The 19,586-nt window shown below is 41.5% G+C and overlaps 1 protein-coding gene across 3 annotated transcripts in view; it reads right to left on the reverse strand.

The window, feature by feature from the left end:
* Nucleotides 1-19,586, reverse strand: part of birc6 (baculoviral IAP repeat containing 6) — a 130,424-nt gene that overhangs the window by 49,398 nt on the left and 61,440 nt on the right. For all 3 annotated transcript variants that reach the window (XM_004574403.4, XM_004574404.4, XM_004574402.4), the window contains exons 45-62: nucleotides 18,934-19,505; nucleotides 18,105-18,280; nucleotides 17,891-17,987; nucleotides 17,132-17,326; nucleotides 16,816-17,016; nucleotides 15,984-16,263; nucleotides 15,650-15,906; nucleotides 14,877-14,985; nucleotides 14,292-14,528; nucleotides 13,326-14,169; nucleotides 12,965-13,108; nucleotides 12,017-12,146; nucleotides 6,646-6,777; nucleotides 6,356-6,517; nucleotides 6,065-6,238; nucleotides 1,847-2,046; nucleotides 1,297-1,630; nucleotides 693-910 (exon numbers count right to left, since the gene is read on the reverse strand). In XM_004574403.4, the coding sequence (XP_004574460.1) occupies nucleotides 693-910; nucleotides 1,297-1,630; nucleotides 1,847-2,046; nucleotides 6,065-6,238; nucleotides 6,356-6,517; nucleotides 6,646-6,777; nucleotides 12,017-12,146; nucleotides 12,965-13,108; nucleotides 13,326-14,169; nucleotides 14,292-14,528; nucleotides 14,877-14,985; nucleotides 15,650-15,906; nucleotides 15,984-16,263; nucleotides 16,816-17,016; nucleotides 17,132-17,326; nucleotides 17,891-17,987; nucleotides 18,105-18,280; nucleotides 18,934-19,505 (4,462 nt within the window). The remainder of the gene's footprint in view (nucleotides 1-692; nucleotides 911-1,296; nucleotides 1,631-1,846; nucleotides 2,047-6,064; nucleotides 6,239-6,355; nucleotides 6,518-6,645; nucleotides 6,778-12,016; nucleotides 12,147-12,964; nucleotides 13,109-13,325; nucleotides 14,170-14,291; nucleotides 14,529-14,876; nucleotides 14,986-15,649; nucleotides 15,907-15,983; nucleotides 16,264-16,815; nucleotides 17,017-17,131; nucleotides 17,327-17,890; nucleotides 17,988-18,104; nucleotides 18,281-18,933; nucleotides 19,506-19,586) is intronic.

Genomic DNA, 19,586 nt, shown 5'->3' on the forward strand with positions numbered 1-19,586 from the left:
TGGTAGAGCATGCTAGCGGGCCGTCGTTATTACCGTGTTGTTTGGAAAATACGGCACACTTAAAATCAATCCTTTGATTTTTCTGAAAGTCGACAGAGCCCCTTATAATCCCGTGTGCCTTATGTTTGAATCCTGGTTGTGTTTACTGACCTCGAAACGATTTTATGTACACGGTGCTCGAAAATCTGTCAAATGTTTTAGTACGACTTTGCTAAGCTACGAAGCCGCACCACTTGATAGATTGTCGGAGCATTACGGCTTTCATAGGCAGGAGCCTCGCGGAGTGATACGTACTGTGCTCCAACATAATATTACCGTATTGTGTGTGTATAACTTCTTTGAAGTTTTGTGGATATTATACATGGTTATGCTGAGGATATGTCGGCCAGTTTCCACTGGAAATGCCTTTTGGTTAAACTGTCAAGGAATTTGCACTGTTACGTTTTTATATAACTTTAATGCACATAAAACAGCTGCTTGTTTAAGTGAAAATACATAGATGTTTTTTTTGCACTAATAAAGTTGTGGAGTTGTAAAGTGTTTTGTCTAGTGTCAATTATATCGTCAGTTATATCGTTATCGCAAAATTTCAAATGTATATCGTGATAAATCTTTTTGGTCACATCGCCCTGCTCTATCGTCAGGGACAATTGACGATTAGAAACAGAATGTATGTGTGATATGGGTCATACCTCAGAGACGCTGGTATTGGCATTGGGGTTGCGAGGGGCGTGGTGGCTCAGAGCTGACAGACAGGCTAGAATGAGGTGGATGGCACCGATTTCCAGAGCCATGCGACGCAGAAGCACACCGTCGTCTGTGGTCAGAGGGGTGCTGCTGAACAGTGCTCGCAGGACATGGAATGGTAGTGTGGGGAGCACGTTGGCTGATGGAGATTGCAGGATGTGACCTAAGAAGATGTCAAAGCAGACACTCAAAATAAGAAGGTTTTGATGCTGCTTTTATATTTGTTGTTTAGATTTGTGTTTTAGTCGATTAAATCACACATGAACAATCCATTTTTATTTTACTTTTCTTGAAGGGGGGGGCAAAAAGGAAAATAAGACACCGTGCTGACAAACTCTCGCTGGTTAGAAAACACAGTAAATTTTATATTTTAGTCAATTGGGGACAGACAGGAGAAATAGCTGTGTGCAAAGGATCTTTGCAAGAGCTTTCTTTCAAATAGCTTAGCAATTCTCAAACTTTTTCTGGCATTAAATACTTCCCAAGCTAAAAGTTCAAAGCCCAAGGTGAATTTCAGTGCGGACAGCTGTGACGTGTTTTCAGACTTACTGCCTTCTCCATCGTCTGTGACACCCAGTACCAGCCGCAGCAGACACTGGGCATGTTTCCTCTCCTTTAGCAACACCTCTGCGTAACCTGGCAGGCGCAGGAAGAGGCCAAAAGCTGCCAGTGAGTGGGCAGGGATGGGCGACATGGTCTGCACTGAGGATGATGACGATGAGGATGTCTGGGACTGTTGTTTGTTGATGGGCGGTGGCTCCGCTGCAATGGACTCTGGTGCCTCATACACCAGCTCACCCGACTGCTCTATGGTCACCCACTCAAACTGGTCGCTGTCCTTGGGCTTCTCCTGTGTGCTGGAGGGAACCACAGGAGCGCTGACCTGTGAACAACCGCAACGACGAGTAAAGGCTCAGCGAAGGTGTGAAATGCAAGACAATGCTGACAGGTGAATTTAGGAGACACACAAGGCTCTTTATCAGGGCAGGTAAGCTCAAAACATTTGTTGTGAAATAAAAAGTTAATACTAAAGAACTGCTGTATGTATGCAAGTTGTTCAATTTCTAATTTTCTGTGCCTCTTGAAAGCTGAGTTTTACCTGCTGAATGACATCGGGGTATAGCATGGGCAGCCTCTCCGCTATCAGGGCCAGGCCCCCCATGCCAGCAAAGACTTGCAGAGGTGACTGAATGGGACTCGTCTCCAGCAGGGACTCATCAGCTGCGGCATCCAGACATTCTTCATTAGGCATCATTGGTTCATCCTCAGGGCAGCTATTCAGGATGTCACAGTGATCCACTGCAAGTAGAGCAAAGAGAGGACCTTGTACGTTCATCCACTGGCTGAGACTGAAAACAATTACAAGCCTTTTGTTTGTTTCAGCAAACTCTTAACAGTTCAGTAATCTCCTGTAAATCCACTTGCTATGTTTGTCTTAATTCTGTCCATAATAAATATTTTTACACACATTATTATGTGATATGTTCTGAGGTTCAACCACACTATACACAGAGAAGGTAAGGTTCCCTGCAGGGTTCCTTAAGCTAAATCTGGAGAATCTAACGCCTTTCTGCAGGTCTAACTGGTTTAAGCATTAAATAATTTAACTAAAAATGTTTATGTTTAATTACTAAAACTAAAATGTTTACAAATACATTTTTGATGACAGAACTAACGAAAATATCTACAAATTTTAACAATTACTAAGATCTTTTTGGAAGAAAAGTGAATTCAGTGCTTTATAAAAGAGATTGATTGAATTACAGGTTATTCTGAACTGCAAATCACAAAAAGTTTAATTGTCTTAAAAAAAAGCAGCAGGCAATAGCAGGTTATATCTACTTTGAGAAAACTCCTTGGTCATTGTGAATAAAGATGTGACGTTACTTGTGATGAACTTGATTAACTGGGCTGATTGCTATGCATTGTTGCATTGTGTCAACTCATGGTTAAATAGAATCAACAGAATCTTTTAACCATATTTAACTCTTTCCCAGAGTTTCATCACTCTTGCAATCCTTATCCAACGTCTGTATTAATCCTGAGGATTCTAACTGAAGACAACACTGTGTGTCACAGTTGTGCACTGTCACAAACTGGTAAGTTTAATTCTGTAATAATAAGGTTTGTGGAAGTGAAGCCTGACAAGGTCCTTTCTCTCAAAAGAAAACCAACTGGTTTACAAAATATGTAAAGAATTTCCCTTAATGAAATTAAATCCCTGATGCAAAGTCTGAATCAGAGAGAGATTTCACCGAGCCACAAATCCCTGTCATCGGTAAGCTGTCCTGTACTGCAGGTGTCTAATCTCTACAGGTTATAGAATGACACAGTGAATCAGGATCCACAGAGAGGATGAATCTATTGGTTAAATGAAGATAATGACAGACCCCGTCAAGCAGTTAGTGTCTGGGCAGTGGGCACATTTGGGTAGTTTATTCGAGTTCATTGGAAGGAAGTGATGAGTCAGTACCCATTCGTTATGTGAAGGTAATGGCTAAAGAAAAACTGAGCTGCTCAGTTACATACTCAAGGTATGTAACTGGGGTGAAAACCGTTAACAGTTTTCCTTTTCTTAAATATCTGAATTGTCTGTATTTGCAGGCAGTGAGTATTCACAAAAAATTTGTGGATAGAAAAGACTCAAAAGGTGTACAATTCATCCAGATGATGGAGCAAAAAAAAAAAAACAAGAAAAAAGAAAAGAGCAAGCATAAAAGAAAAATATCTTATAAAATAAAGTAAAAGTTAATAAACAATGATTTCTTTAAAATATTTCTTGAAGGTATGTCCTCCTGGGATTTTACTTTTTGTTCTATATCTTTTGACTTATTTGAGCTCCACTACTAAGTCCTGATGTGCTCAACTAAGGGCATCCTGGCCTTATCGATGACATCTCATGTGTTTGGGTGGCCTCATTTAGCTCCAGAAGATCCAAAGCTGGTGTGTGCTTTACATTACTGCATCCGGCACTTTGCATTGAGTTGTGGGGAAGTAAGGTTTGGATGCAGGTGCTAAACATGGATACACATTCCATGAACCTCTTTGTACACTGTTCTTCAATTAATCTGAAGTTCACCTGAAGTTTGGAGGTCTGAAGCGATCGGACGTTGGTGACCTCTGCAATGGACCCTGCTCTGATTTTGTGGCCTATCACTTCGTAGCTGAGTTGATACTGTTCCCAGTCACTTACACTTTATTACAATACCACAGTTTACTGTGGAATATTTAGCAGTAGTGGATAAATTTTACGTGCAGGTGGCATTATGGTTCGCTGTAATTCACAAAGCTCATGAGAGCAACTCAATGTGTGCAGAATTAGTCTGCACTCCTAGCTGCTGATTTCATACACTTCTGGCAATGACTGGACCAGTTGAATCCTTTATTTGGATGGAGGAGTGAATACTTTTAGAAATACAGTGTATTTTGATTTAAAGAATGGTTCACCCAAGTCACCCAAATTCTATATTGCCTTTTTCTCAAGTTATGCCATTCACATGATTTTCAGAAAACATTATTTCTGACATTGAGGTCAAGGTCACCAGGATCCAAAAACTTCCAAGATTTTTAGTACATGTACCTATGATATCAATTTGAAGCTCGTAAGTCACTTTATTCTATAGCTTTCACATTCACAAACTCGGGTATCTACGCCGCCCGCTCACCTGACAACATCTGCCCATCAGCCTTTACAGCCGAAGGGTAAAAATGGTAGTTATAAAAGTCTCATTTCACATACCCTATGATTTCTTAAACAGTGACACATGAGTGTTAAGATGGAAAATATGGATTGTGGATAGGACATGTCGCATGGATAAAGGGAATATGAGCATATCTGCAGATTCACCAGTGCTGACATTGACATTAAAAATTAATTTGACCGAGTACTGACCCATGAGTCTGCAGAATCAAAACGCTAAATATAACCAGCCTGAAAGTCACCACTTCTACAGAATGACAGCATAGTTTTGAATGGGATATCAGCAGTTGGATTCAAGCAACAACCTGTCCTGACTGAATGAAATTCAATAGCAATTTACAATGTGAGTCAATAGGTAAGACTCTCACAGTAAGTGGGCACAAATTCAAATATACCATCTTTCAGCCATAAAAAAAACCTCATGTTCACAATCGTTTAGAGACACAAATGCAACACTAACGTCCCTATAAATGTTGTACCAAAGCAACATATAAGGATGAAAAGGCTTAACTCCCAAATGAATGCAAAGGTAAGCAGGAAAGTGTTTGAACAGTTTGTGCTAAAAAAAAAAAAACACTCTGCAAGCTTTTAGACTTCAAAGCCTCTCAGTACAGCCTGAGAAGCAGCCAAGGTGATGTGAACTGAGTTCAGACCAAAGTACAATTCCATTAAATCTTGATGTGAGAGTAGAGTGGAAAAAAACAGGTCTGGATTTTTACTACATTTTAAAAACTCCATTTCTATTTACTTGATCATAGTTACTGAAGTGGTCTTGAAATAATAATAAAAATGAGAAGAATCTTAGTTTCTTCCATTTCTATTTGATAAGTTAACCTTCATTTCATATTTAGATATGTGAATTTGACACAGAGGCACCACTGAATAGACTAGCTGACCGTGCCAAAATCCCAAATGTGACATAATCTGAAAGATACTGTTTGCACAGTTGAGAAAAAACACCAGAACAGGTGCAGGACTCATTACAAATTAAGAGTTTGTTCAGCCTCTAACCAGGACTAGCGTGGTCTTTGGTTTGGGACAGCTGAGGGAGAGCCTGATGTGGGTAGTCAGGGGTGTGAATTCAAAGTAGCCAATCACAACATCATGTGATGACAAAGTGAGAGGATCAACTTAAGCACACTGTAACTAAGGTCCTGTGAGTTTTTCAGCAGGCAGAGCCTTTTTCGTTTGTTGGTCCTTTGGCTTTACTTCTATAATATTGCTGCATTTTAGCTGCAGTATCTCAATTATTTGGTATGTAGACATCCTAGAAAATGCTGCATATATGGCTGGGTGTCTGCATTTTAGTTTAGAAATGACTGGATGTTTGGTGCTGTTCATATGTCTGACTTCACGTATTGGGTGCAGCTTGATGCATCTTTCACAAAGATTTGGCTTGTTTATGTTTTGCGCTCATGTGCAAAAGAGAAATCTCTAAATTATCAGTGAAGGAATTTAGACTGCTTACAAAAAGTTAAAATTGTAATTAATCATCAAAAGTTTTACAGTTAAAGTAATAAATAAGTCAGCTGTATTGATTTTTTAAAGCATATTTTTAGTGGGACATCAGTATAATATCTGAACTGACTCCTCCTTAGGAGCTGTGTGTTTTATTACCTTTCTCAGTGCGGAGTCTCTTGAACGAGTCAGTCTTTGAAAGGCCGGGGTCAGAGATGACCTTGGAGCCCAGTTTCACTGTCAGGCTGATGGACTGGTAGCCCTGCGGTAGCTTGCGGTCATACAGAAGTGTGAGTAGCTGGGCCAGGGTCATCTCAGGTGGGAGTGGCTGACCTGGATAAGAGGACAGAGTACACACCGTTTCTCTTCGGTAATATGTGAACATTTTACATTTTACTCAAAGACCTGCGCTTGTTGCTGTCTGATATGAATCGGTTGTGTATGTGGCACCTGGAAGCAGCTTGTGGTAGAGGTGGAAGACAGGGACACTGATGGTTTTAGCTGAAGGATCCACACTGGATGAAGCAGTTAACTTGTCACTCATGACACGGCCTCTCCTTGATGGAGGCCGGGGAGGGGTGGAAAGAGCTCGCTTTGATTGGGACTTTAAGCCTGAAGGCAGAGAAGAAAATAAAAATACAGAAATACAGAACAATATTTGTTTTTCAACAAAATGCATCATAGCTTATATACTGTGTCATTATTAGGTGTGTAAATGACACAAGACACACATACTGTACCTGAGGCTACTACAACACTGTAGTTGTCCTGGAAGCCGTTGTCTGCCTTCATCTTCTCTTTCTCTTCATGATTCTTCTTCTCCTTATCCTCTTTCTGCTCGTTGATCAGTTTGGCAGTAATGCTGGGTGTATCTGGATAAACAGACACAGAAAATTAAATATATATTTTGTCACACTTCTTGGTTTTTTTTATTGCTTTGGTTTAAATAACATTAGCAAGCTAAAAGAAAGAAGGAAAGAAAAGATGCATCAGATGCAAAATTTGTTCACCCACACAAGAACAGCCAGAAGATGATATGTCTTATAGACATGCATACTGCCCTGTAACAGCAGCAGTGTATCAGGTTTTTCAAGGTCCCAGGGGGTGAGCTATTCATCATAGCTGCCTTGTACTTAACAGGTAATACCGAAGCTCACAGCATCAGCGCTGCACAGCTGACCTTGATAGCCAGAGAATGCCAAGTGAATTAAACTGCAAGGACAGAGCTGACTGCTGGGATATTTTGTTAATAATTTAGGCTGTAATTAAAACTGCAGCTCTTATAACTGAAAAACATGACTTCTCCAGTTCTTAATTAATCAAATTTTGCTTGGAATTTGAGAAAGGGCTGCCCCCTTGTGTCCTTACTTTACAAAGCCAGTTAAAGTTGAAAAGCGTGAGTTGATCACCTCTCCCTTCTTTCTCCGAACATAAACAGGATCTCTATGCTCAAAGAGCTCTAGTTTTTTGTCTCAACTGATTAAAGGACCTACTTGTAGCATACATATTCTTTTTCCCAATTGCATCAGCATACTTCAGATTGGATTTGTGTTCTTCAGAAGTGTTTTTTCGTGGTCTTTAACGTTGCAGTTCGTTCCTGTACAGCTTTCTAGTAATGGTCTTCTTTGAGACTACAATTCCTGACTTGGCTAAGTCATGCACTAATGTCTTGGCAGTGGTTCTGTAGCCTTTAGACCTCACTAGTCTCATTTACAAAATCTGAAATTTTCCACTTCCTACTTCTGCCAGGCTACCGTGTAGCTCTCTTAGATTTTTTTTTTTGATCCCTCCCCACATCAAAGTCAAACGACTCACCAAAGTTTAAATATCGTAACACTGATGAGAAACTATGAGCTCAGACCCCAAGTGGCTACAATCCTCAGTGAAGCCAATAGCGTGCAAGCACGATAAGCCAGACAAAATATTCTCCACCAGTATTTGGGGTTACTCTTTAACCCAACTGAGGCCAGGGTGTATATCCTGCTCCCGCCCAGGCAGCACAGACATTCAGGACGCGGAGTCCATAGCACTGCACAAGCAAAGAGACAATAATCAGATGCAGAAGGACACCAGCGAGCACAATCATGGTACTAGGGCAGCCCTGCAGTCTCAAAGGGCAGCCACCCAACTCACCGACTGCTGACGGGAAGCCCGTTGCGCAATGTGACTCCCAACCACCATTTCAGCCTGCCCCCAACATCAGTAGTACATCTCTATGTAAATGAAGCTATTCTAAATCTTGCATGTGCCAAGCTACTGCTGCACATTAAAAGAACAGAGATAGTTAAGGTCCAATTCCACTTTGTAAAGGACCGGGGGGCAAAGGACACCAGCCAGCATAAGTCCCAACCAACCCACCCAACCCAAACTTTACAATTGCATTTCATCCATCCATTCTCTTCCGCTTATCCAGCCTATCCCAACTACCATAAGGCAAGAGGCAGGGTGCAGGTTGCCAGTCTGTCGCAGGGCCAACACATAGGCTACGTTCACACTGCAGGTCTTAATGCTCAATTCAGATTTTTTGATCAAATCTGATTTTTTTGTCTGCTCGTTCACACTACAAATAAAATGCGACAGCAAACGCACTCTAGTGTGAACGCTCAAAGCGGCCCGCATGCACAAAAGAAGACGTCACACACACAACGGCTCTGTTTAGACCCAGAGCAAACAGTATTGTTTGACTGATGGCCCTTAATATAAAGACTTCGGACTTTACATTTCCCAAATTTTGCTTTAAGTTATTTGTTATTTACATAATAATGTAGATAACCTAATAATGATCCTTATTGCTGTTTTAGAGGAGCTGTGCTTCCAAGGATAGCTGCAGATTTCTGTCAGAATCTGCAGATTATACAGAACATATAAAATGTTCACGTTTCTCCAACGTTGTCTTCCCAACAGTTTCACTGGATGGACAGGAAGCGTTCACGATGTCTTCTCCGGAGCTGATAATTGGCGTCTGTCTTGTGTCAGTGATGTAAAAGACGGATTTAATGCGACATGACCATTCACACAGCAGTCGCTTTCTGAAACATCGGATATGTATCGGATTCAGCACCACATACGAAAGTGACCCAGATTGGATTTGAAAATATCGGATTTGTGCCGTTCACACTGTCACACCATGATCGGATATGAGTCGCATAGGGTCAAAAAAATCGGATTTGATGCGCTTTCACCTGCAGTGTGAACGTAGCCATAGAGACAAAAACAACGATTCATATTGACAACTAGATTCACCAATTAACCTAATCCCACCAACTGCATCTGTCTTTGGACTGTGGAAGAAAGCCAGAGAACCCATGCAAACACAGAGAGAACTTGCAAATATGCAAACTCCCCATCACTGTGCCACTATGCTGCCCTCAATTGCCTTTTATACTTGTATAATTCAATCCATAAGACTCTATTTTAAACAAAAGTGGCAGAATACTTAAGAGAGAGTGCCCATCTGAATATTACTACATACTACGATGCTTTTGAATCAACTTTTGGGGTTCCTCTAGTAGAGCATTTCTAAGTGTTTTATACAACATGCTTCATTCACAGAGTCACATGATCACTTTTTTCCTACGCCCACGTGCTTTCTATCCAACATAAAAGCCCTTTGAGTGCTCAAGAGTAGAAAAGCACTATATAAAGAACCAGTCCATTTACCATTCACATAGGTTTTTACTCCACCGGATTATGAATCTAAGGGTTAAGTAACTCCCAAAGCAGTACCTTGCCAAAGGATATGTTTGCATGCAGCAGCCACGATCAAACAACAAAACTTCCAGCTGGTAGATGACCTGTTCGACCTCCTGAGCACAGCCACCCAAAAGGTTTCACATTTCAGTCTTAGAATGGACCTATTAGCATACCTTAAAAACTAGAGGCAGGGACCAATTTTAAGTATCTTTTTCACTTTCAGTGATACAAAATTAGCAAAGTCTGACTGTTCGGTAGCATTTTGGTTATGGACCAATGTTAAGTCTAAATGAATGTTTAATGTCTCTTATCCAGGGTAATGTAACGATTGCTCATTGGATAACCACGGCCAGAAGACTGAAAGAGAAGTGTATTTTTGGACTTAAGTATCAACTCCCAAATTCTGTGTTGGTGGTAAGAATGTAATTTCTGCCATTTATTTTATCACTACTGTTGATACTACCTTTAATGAGCACACATCTCTGGGAATAAACTTACTTCTGAAATTAAGAGAAGGATTACTACGTTTCACATTCACTGAACAAAGAATTGTAAACAAGATACTTTGATAAATATGCAATAGGAATCAGACAGTAAACTAACACTGACAATACAGTGTTCAGCGGGATATGCTGTAATTTGTGTTTGCTGTGCTACAAACTTGTTACAACATATTTACTTCAAGATGGTGTTTAAAATTCAAAGAGAGACCAAAGGAGGAATGCTCCAATGGGAAGCTTAACCGAAGCAGTTGCCTTGTCCTGTTTAACACAGTGCAAGTTTGTACAGGACAGTGAAGTACACATTTGCGAGCTGTGAGGCAAGACAATATTATTGAAGCTAGTTTAGAGGCTTCAAAACATTATTTGACAATAATTTAGTGTGAAACTTTTATGGTCTAACATATTTAGAGCACACAAAAACATAATTTGATTTTCCTATTACAATTTGCAAACATATTCCCCGTACATCAGCTTCCTTCATCTGTCAAATGCTTACATTCAAACAGTTTCTATTGGCACAACAATTGTGTATTTCTCCTCCAAACTCTTCCAAAATGGCCTCCTGGCTTCATGAGTTTGCAAATATGAAAACAGCCACTGTTACTGCAAGACATAGCTGGACTGGCCATCGCCCGGTATGCCCGATGGTGATTTTTCGTTTTTATGGGCAGATGATTTTTTTTTAATAATAATAATAATAATAATAATAATGGATTGCATTTATATAGTGCTTTTCAAGGCACCCAAAGTGCTTTTTTTTTTTTTTTTAATTTGTAACGGCATGAACAATGAGAGGTGGTGGATTGGCTAGATGTTGGCCGATGTGTAAAAATAACTCAGTTGTTTGGTGGTGGCTATGGCGGGGCTTCCACAGAGGCCAGTGGGTAGATGAGGGAAGGTGAGGCAGGAGGAGGAGAGACCCGAGGCGGCCGCCGGTCTGAGTGTCAGGTGAACTGAACTTCAGGTAAGAAGTTATGACTGCAGTCTATCTGGTCAGATATAAACCAAGTTTAGGTGGAGTTTATTTTCGTTATGCTGACTTTTTACAGTCAGTTACAATAACTCGTACTGCGTGCTAGCTAGCATGACGGAGTTTCTATACAGCATTCTCAAAAGCTAAAAGAAATGTTTTATTACACCAAGAAAGATTTCCAATCGATACTGGTAGGAGAAAATTTATGCTATAGTAGGACATTTTCATGTGAGTGTAAGAATGAGCATCTTTTCTTCAAGGAAAAGAATAACTGGAAGAAGAAAAAAAAATAGAAAGATGTTTCACTGACAAAGCTTTACATAAGGACTTGATGGAGGCAAAAACAAAGACTTCTAAAAGATGTCTGAACAAGCAAGAGCTTAAATTTTCTGAAATCTTGTAACTCTCAAAACTGATTTTAAAAAAAAGAAAAAATATTTAATCAAACGTTGATGGAAAAGTAGATTTGTTGAAAAAATTAATTGGACTGTAGAGTCCTGGAACAGTTTTGTGTTTTGGAATGACTTGAGAAAGCTTGGAACTGAGCTTTTGCTTATTTGCACTGAAAGGAGCCAGCTGAGGTGGTCAAGATGACTCCATTACACCTCCCCTCTCAAGCTTTCTGGAGCTAAGAGGAGATGCACAGGGAATTTTTTTTTTTTTTTTTATGGACCACCCAGGACGGGAAAAAAAGGTGCGAGGGGAAAGAAGAAAAGGAGGTCAAAAAAGGTCAGTGAATACTATACAGTGTTGTGGTTCCCAAACAAAGAGCATGCAATCTCATTCAAGTCAAGAGCAGAGAAGACATTTTCCATCAGTTACAATACAAGTGTAACCTGAAGGCAGGAACATCTACATGTTCTGGTACATACTATGAGCAGTGAAGTCTTTATGTGGTTGTTGTTGTTGTTGTAATGAGAAATTTTCTGTCTTGAAACATACCAGAAACCCGGTCCAAGACTTCAGCCAATGTGGTGGAAATTGGTAGATGAAGGGTGCGGTACTTGTGGCCTGCTCCATACATGGGATGCTGGATCATGTGGCTGGTTGCATTGATCCGTCCTTTGTATAACTGAGGAGGAGGAAAGGAAAAAAGAAAACACCACAATCAGGTTAGCTGCAGAAACTAAACATAAAGAGTATATTGTACTTGCTGTCAATATGGGACTATTTAGCTGTTTTCTGGTCTACAGCCAAATAGTCCATTGCTCTGTAACATACAAAGCACTGTGTGTTCTGACATCTTTCTATCATCTTGGCCACCCCCAAGGTTTTCTTAATTTTGTAGTTTTTGGGACTTCACTGCATGGTGCAGGCTGTACGCCTCATGCGAATCACTGAAACAGCTGCCCTAGTCTGAGCATCTTTTGTTAAGTAGGTGTCGCAATTTGGCCCTAAACAAAGTTGCCCAGAACTTTATGCCTTTTTCAAATCACATCACCTTTAGTACCTGGAATCCATAAATGTTTGCACTAAATTTACTCAATTATTGAGATATTTCAGCTAGATGAATGAAAAATGACTTGCTTTGGGTAATTAACCAATTTCTCCATACAATGCTTCCAGGCACTCATGTCTCCAAAGCTTTTGTAACAGTCAGCAACTGAGCAGTAGAAAGTATAAACCATTAGGGTGTAACTGAGAACACATAATGCCAGGCATGAATCAGTGTGAAGGGACCGTTGTGATACAGAAAAAAACAAACAAACATATGCTTCATACTGCTGCACTGCCACCTTAAGCTCACAGCAAGTACTTCATCAGGCATTTGCTGTATGTCACATCCTCATTTCAAAGTCTTTAATGAAATAACATTTATTTAAGAAAAAGCACAATAGTTTGTGTAAAACTTCTGAGCAACGCTGTTGACCACATAATTGAGTTACCCACCGGACAGGGAGACTGTAGGAAGACTGTGACCTTCTCATCCTCCAGCATGAGCTGCAGAAACAGTCTTCGAATGAAGCCTGAGATGTTTCCAGAGACGGGTACATTGCCTCGCTGAGGTGCTGATTGGAAGAGTTCACAGAGAACCTGCAGCCAAAGACAGAAGTCTTAAAAACCAAGACCGAAACCAATGAATATCTACATTTGAATTTCAATTTATAAATAAATTAGCTTACCAACTAGCAATCATTAAATAACACGTTTGTCTAATTATGTGTGCAAATCTACATCTAACAAGTTAAAAGAAAAACATTATTATTTTAATTTTTATTATTATTTCATCTATAATAACTAGTAAGAGGACCTGTGCCATAAGGCGCTGGTTGTTAGGGTGGCAGGAGATACACTGGAGAAAGAAGGCCACAGTGGCATTCTCCAGTGCTGTCCTCTGCTGGGTGGTGAGTCCTCCTGTCTGCCCTGAGGAGGCCAAGGAGAAGCGTGAGCCTAAAGGCTGAGGTTGGGATGGAGGAGAACCTGCAGCAAATCCAGGCTGACAGCCAGCATTGGCCCCAGCACTGGCACTGGAGTGGCACAGTAGGAACAGCAGTGCCGTCCACAGTGGGTTGACCTCTGGTCCTCCCAGCCAGTCCTTCATGGTGTGACTGTTGCCTACTTCTGTGAGAAACCGGAGCACTGGAGCAGCCAGCTCTGCCGAGAGAGGCGGGCGATTGTGTGAGGACGAGTGAAAGTGGTGATGATGGTGTCGTCTCTCGGCCTGACCAGCGGGCAAAGGCAGGTCTGCACTGGCCAGGAGGCTGAAACAGAACTGAGCCAAGCTGCGAACCAACAGCGAGGGCAAGCCTGAATCCAGCAGCTGCTCTATTGCTCCTGGTGACTGGGAGGCAGCCGCTAGTGTGGTTAGCTGGGATTCTGACAGATTAATGTGTGGCCTGGCATGCTTGGAGTCGTCGGTAAGTCCCGCCGCAGTGGTGTTAGCATCATGCTGCTTTTTGCCATCATCAGTCATGGCAAGACGTCGCTGCTGAGCCTGAGAGTGAGTGGCGATGGGTGGTGAGACAATCCCCATCCAGGACATTAGCAAGGAGAAGTAGCTGGGATGGATGTGACACATGGAACACAACAAGCTGTCCACGGCCTTCTTCAGCACAATGTTGCATGGCAGCGACATGGACCAGTTATACAGCAACCTGAAGGGAACAGCAAAGAAAAGAATGGAATCAGTAATAAATCTGCTAAGAAGAATATTGTTTAAACCCACTAATGAATCCAACTACATGCATGTGTAATAACTACAAGACACTGGACTGACTCAAAGAGCTCTCTGTTGAGCAGTGTAGGCAGGTCATAGTCGACAGGCAACTCATAGCTGTGCCAGAGGATGGCTGCCACACAGTGCAGGTGGGAGGGCGATGGCATAAGGAGACCATACTCCCTTGATGAAGCAGAGGAAGAGCCAGCAGCATGCCCAATGTATCCCATTGGACCACTCATCTTATGGGCTGCCACATGGGAAGAGTCATGGACCCACTGCAGAAGAGCCTGGATCCTGGAGGTTTAGAATTCAGAGATTTGACAAATAAGTCAAATGGCTCAAGTGCTGGGCACGGTAATGTTTTTTCTGTTTGTTTGTTTTTTTTACATAAAAAAGGTCCTCAATTTCTTAGTGAGAACCACCTTGGGGCAGAATTTATATGCAACAAACAATGAGATGACAGTAAAAAGACAAAAAAAAAAAATGAAAAGGAGAGTGAAAGGACACTTTTTACTATCAGCTTATGAGTCTGTCCGGAATATCACCTTGACGGGAGACTGTTTCTCATCAGTTGATGCACTTTATGCACTTTGAGAGAACCTAAAGGGGGAGTGTTGAGTCGTGGCAAAGACGGAGGAGTACCTGTCTTTGGTCCCTGCGTCCTGTGTGGTGCCCAGCTGGTATAGAATGTCTATGGTGGAATCTGAGGAAAGGCCGTTTAGTCGTCCAAACAGCAGAGGACTGTTCAAATCTTTAAAGAAACAGTACATTTTTTGATGATGTTAAATTATTGAAACATTTTTAAAAATAAAAATGCTGACAAAGTCATGCTGCCTGCCCAGAACATGATGCACATGTGTCAGAAAATTCTTCCACAGTCCAAATATTAACAGGTTTACTGGGAAGTGGTTAGTTTAACATTGCACTGTGTATTGTGTAATGTCTTGTTAAATCCATTGCTTTACACAACAATTTCAACACTTTACTAAGGCTAAGAATCACAAGTGGTCTGTAATTAATAATCAGACCACTAACAAATATTTTGTATTTTTGCCCCATAAAATGTAGTTAAACCAAATGTATTTGGATAATGCAATATCAGATAAATATTTACAAAAAAAATTCAAGACAAAACACCAGACAGATAAGATAATAAGATAAGATCACATTTACAGCTATATGTATTGCAATCACACAGCGCAAAAACAATACAGCACCAGATTCATTAATGCTAGAAAAAACCTTTCTAAATGGCAAAACAACATGTGAAACTTGACCTTGTTAATCTTTCAAACCGCCACATCATTTAATAATCTCTCATTGTAATAAATGTGGCTATTTTCAATGGGGGTTTTTTATGCTTTTTAAGGACATATAGTCACGTCTCAGTAGTGACTCAGCTATGAGTGACTCACTGGCAGGGTCGGTGCCAGACGCAGCACAGTTTCTCAGCAGAATGTCGATGAGTTTGAGTCCAATGCGTGTGGATTGCAAGCCGATCTTGACCAGCACAGCCTCAATGTTGGGTGAGTGCATGCCACAGTAAGGTGACATGAGCAGTGCGGCGCAGGTCTGCAGCAGGTTGGCAGTGGGTGCTGCAGCACTGGCCATCATGGCTTCCAAGTCACTGACGTGGGTCAGGCAGTGGTGGAGAAGACGCAGCCAACCAATGCTGTACAGGGAGATGGAGAAGTTCACACCAACAGCCAAATATAGACACACACTGCATACAGGATGCATCATGATTACCTTGTTTTGGAGACCTGGTCCTCAGAAGGCAGAAAGGGGTTATTGACTGTTGCAGAGGAGGTGTTACCAAATGCTGTCAGACCCAAGAGTTTGATCTGAGAGAGACCCAGGTTGCTGGCATCACGAGGCCGATGTAACCTCAGACAAACAGCCGACGCCACCTCTGCTTTCACCAGCTGGATCTTAATGTACGTCAAGCCACTGGTGATGACTGGCGTGGACAGCGGCAACATGTTGACCCCATCAGCACTGATCTCCACTGAGACCGAGGAAGGACAGGCTGGTTGGTAAGACGAAAGGCAGAAAATGAATGGGTGAACTCCTGAAGTGAAACGAAGATTACTGAATAAACACCATAATGTCTGCCACTGTTTTTTTTTTTTAATTAACAGGAATTTAGCTCAATGTGAAGGGAAAAGCAGTGTCCTCTTGACCAACATTTTAGTATAGTTTATTTACAGTAGGGAAAATAATTACTTTATCCCAGGCTGAATTTCTAAGTTTGCTTACTAACTAGAAATGAACAGTTGTTGGTAGTTTCATTTTAATTGAGACAGAATATCAACCAAAATTCCAGAAAAAACAAATTACATAAAAGTTTGTAATTTTTATGTAATTACAAAAAATTACAACTCAACTCAATGACATGTCAACTCAATGACACTGACATGTCATTGAGTTGAGTATTCAATCACAAAGCAAAAAATGGCTTAGTAGTTGATTGAGAAACCCTTGTGGCAAGCACAGCTGTTAGACATTTATTGGTCACCAGGTTTACACAAATCTCAAGAGAGGTTGTGGCCCACTCATCTTTAAAGAAATTCCTACTCACTAGCTAGAGAAGCTAGGTGCGGCTGGATATGAAGCTCCTTCAGCAGCACGGCAGCTGGAAGATGGATAGTGAGATCACACCAGGCCTCCTCTGGCAAGAAGATGTAAGACCAGGCAGCGGAGCGGGCCCGTCGGTGTGGAGGGGTGGCCTGGAGGAGGACCTCTGCAGGCTGTGCTGTTGGGCTGCTGGATGTGATAGTACCTGGGAAGCAACACAGATCATGCAGATTAGAGAAGAGTAGGAATACGATTGTCAATTTTATTCAGGTATTGTCCTATGAGATGGAGTGATGGAATTCAAAATTAGCTGAAAGCACCTAAAGGAGCAAAATTGTGGAGTCCCTCAGCATTGTCCGGCTCCGATGTCATCACTCTGGCTTTGAGGTTTCCATCTGCCGTCTTTCCTGGACCTGTATCTAAGAATTTCATGATAGTGGACACCATGCTGCGTGCAGTGTTCACAATGGCTCTAGTGCTGGTCACCATGTTGTTACAGATCAACTGGACACCTCCTGGTTAAAGACAAAGTTATGCTTTCTTATACATCAAGTACAGCATAAACCATTGACTGCTATTCTTATGCAATGCACCTATGTTCAATTTCTACAAAATTAGAAACGACTGAAAAAATCTGACTTTGCTAAATTTTTCAATTCCTTCCACAATCAGTGGCGTGACAAAGATGTCAGGTGACTCTTCGGGCGCTGATCAACAAAAAGAACCTTTTGTGACTTAAACTCCATGTGGGTTTTAATGGTTATGGAGATATTTTTCCATGACCATTAACACCTAATTGTGCTAAATACTATTCTATTGAACAAGATATGGCTCAATGTGCAAACAAAAGCTGGGAAGATGGAACTGCAAGCTAAGAAACATGGATGAGGGAGTAACTTGTACTTCAAATACTTGGTTTACAAAGAAACTCAACAGCAAAACTTTAAAACCTATTCAAATCTTAAAGCTTGGGGCTCTCTGACATGAATGTTGAAACTATGAGTAAGGTCTTGGTAGTACTATGGACACAATGCTTTGACAATCAAAGAAATATACAGATATTAGGTGTATACACCCACCCATGTCATGGAAGGCCTTAAGAGCCTCACTGGTATCCAACACTCGAAGTATGAACCACAGAAGAGGCTCTGACAGTTGACAGGTGGAGAGCGATCCCTAAAGAATGTGCAATAACAAGATGGAGGAAAATAAATAAATAAATAAATATGCGTCAGCACTGCTCTGTATTTGTTCAGATGATCAAAGGCCAGACCCCAGCAGAATGAAGCTCACCTGTCTGCCCATATAACCACAAGCCATGTAAGTGAGGATGGGCTGTAGCATGACCTGGACTGAGGTGGCTCTCTTGCTCAGAGTGGTAAGGATGGTGAAGAGGCCGTCACCCACTGAGATGGCATCTAGACCACCGTGGAAGTTCTCATGTTTAGTCAGGTGGAGACCGCTGGCTCCTGCAGAACACAGAGCAAGAATAGTCAGCTCATAGTTATAGGCAATGCTTGTCCACATACATTTAAATATGTTTGGTGCTTTGTTAAAGGAACAATTCAGCCACAAGTGAAATTTTATCAGACGCATTCTTACTCTTACAGAGTTTTATGGTAGTGCTGCTAATGTTAGATGGCTACTGGTATACAATTGTCATTACTAATTTAGTTAGTTATAACTCAAGTGTGTATAAAATTAGCTAACCTCACAAATGTATTTTGTGACCAAGAGGCTGCTTCTGCACAAACCGTGCTTAACATCCTAAACATAACACTTAATATTTCTATCCCACTGCAGCTTTACTTAGAGTTTGTGGCCAGGTGATGTAAAAACAACATTTACTGCTAATGTTGCACAATTTTTGGCTGTCATTTACCAAGAAAATATCAGGCTCTCTGCCTGCTAGAAACTCAACTTTGTTCACTGGCTTTTGTTCAAACTATCTTTGTGCACCATTTGGTGCGTTGTGTACTATTTCGGTGATATGTGTGTTTTTAATTCCAGAAGCAAGGTTTATGAGAATGGTTTAAGTCAAACAACAATGAGGCTACAGACCATAAAATCTGAGTGCTGAAATATTTGGTAGATCACATAATTCTTTGTAGAGTTGTCTTACCTATGATCATGGCCATGGCGCTGCTGTTGCACTGGCCCAGCGCAGACAAGATCTGGCTCATTATCTGCTGATTGGCAAGCACCAGATCAGCCACACCTGCAGGAGGGCCCTGATTGGATGCTGATCCACCAGCTACACTTTCTTTGCTGCCACAGACCTTCTCTTCATCAGACACACTGCTATCAGCTGCTCCACTGCCTGATGGTGGCAGCCGCCCGCTGAACTCTCTGTCTCCAGACAAAGGTAGTTGCACCAGCACATTCACCAGCTTGAGAAGATCAAACATTAGCTGGTCACGTGTGGTTTCTCCACAGACTGCCTTTGCGTCTCCTGGCCGGATTATGTTGGCAAACAGACCCCCAAAACAAGCTCTGGCTCCCACTGAGCTGTCTGAGCCACTGCGAGAAACCACTTTATCTGAGCAGGTAATGTAGTGGTGAACCAAGAACGTGATGGACTCAATAACTGAGGTGATAGTGGCCACTGACACCACCTCAAAATTTTGCTCTAGAGTAAACTCAAGCAGCTTCACCTGGGCATCCAATGGACCCTGGCCTGACTGGAATGGACCCCTGAGAGTTTCAGAACCATTAATTAGAACCACTCATACCATTAAACATTATACTTACTGTCAAAATTATTGATTATACCTA

Source organism: Maylandia zebra, linkage group LG13, assembly GCF_041146795.1.
Source record: "Maylandia zebra isolate NMK-2024a linkage group LG13, Mzebra_GT3a, whole genome shotgun sequence".
NCBI classification, from domain to species: Eukaryota; Metazoa; Chordata; class Actinopteri; order Cichliformes; family Cichlidae; genus Maylandia; species Maylandia zebra.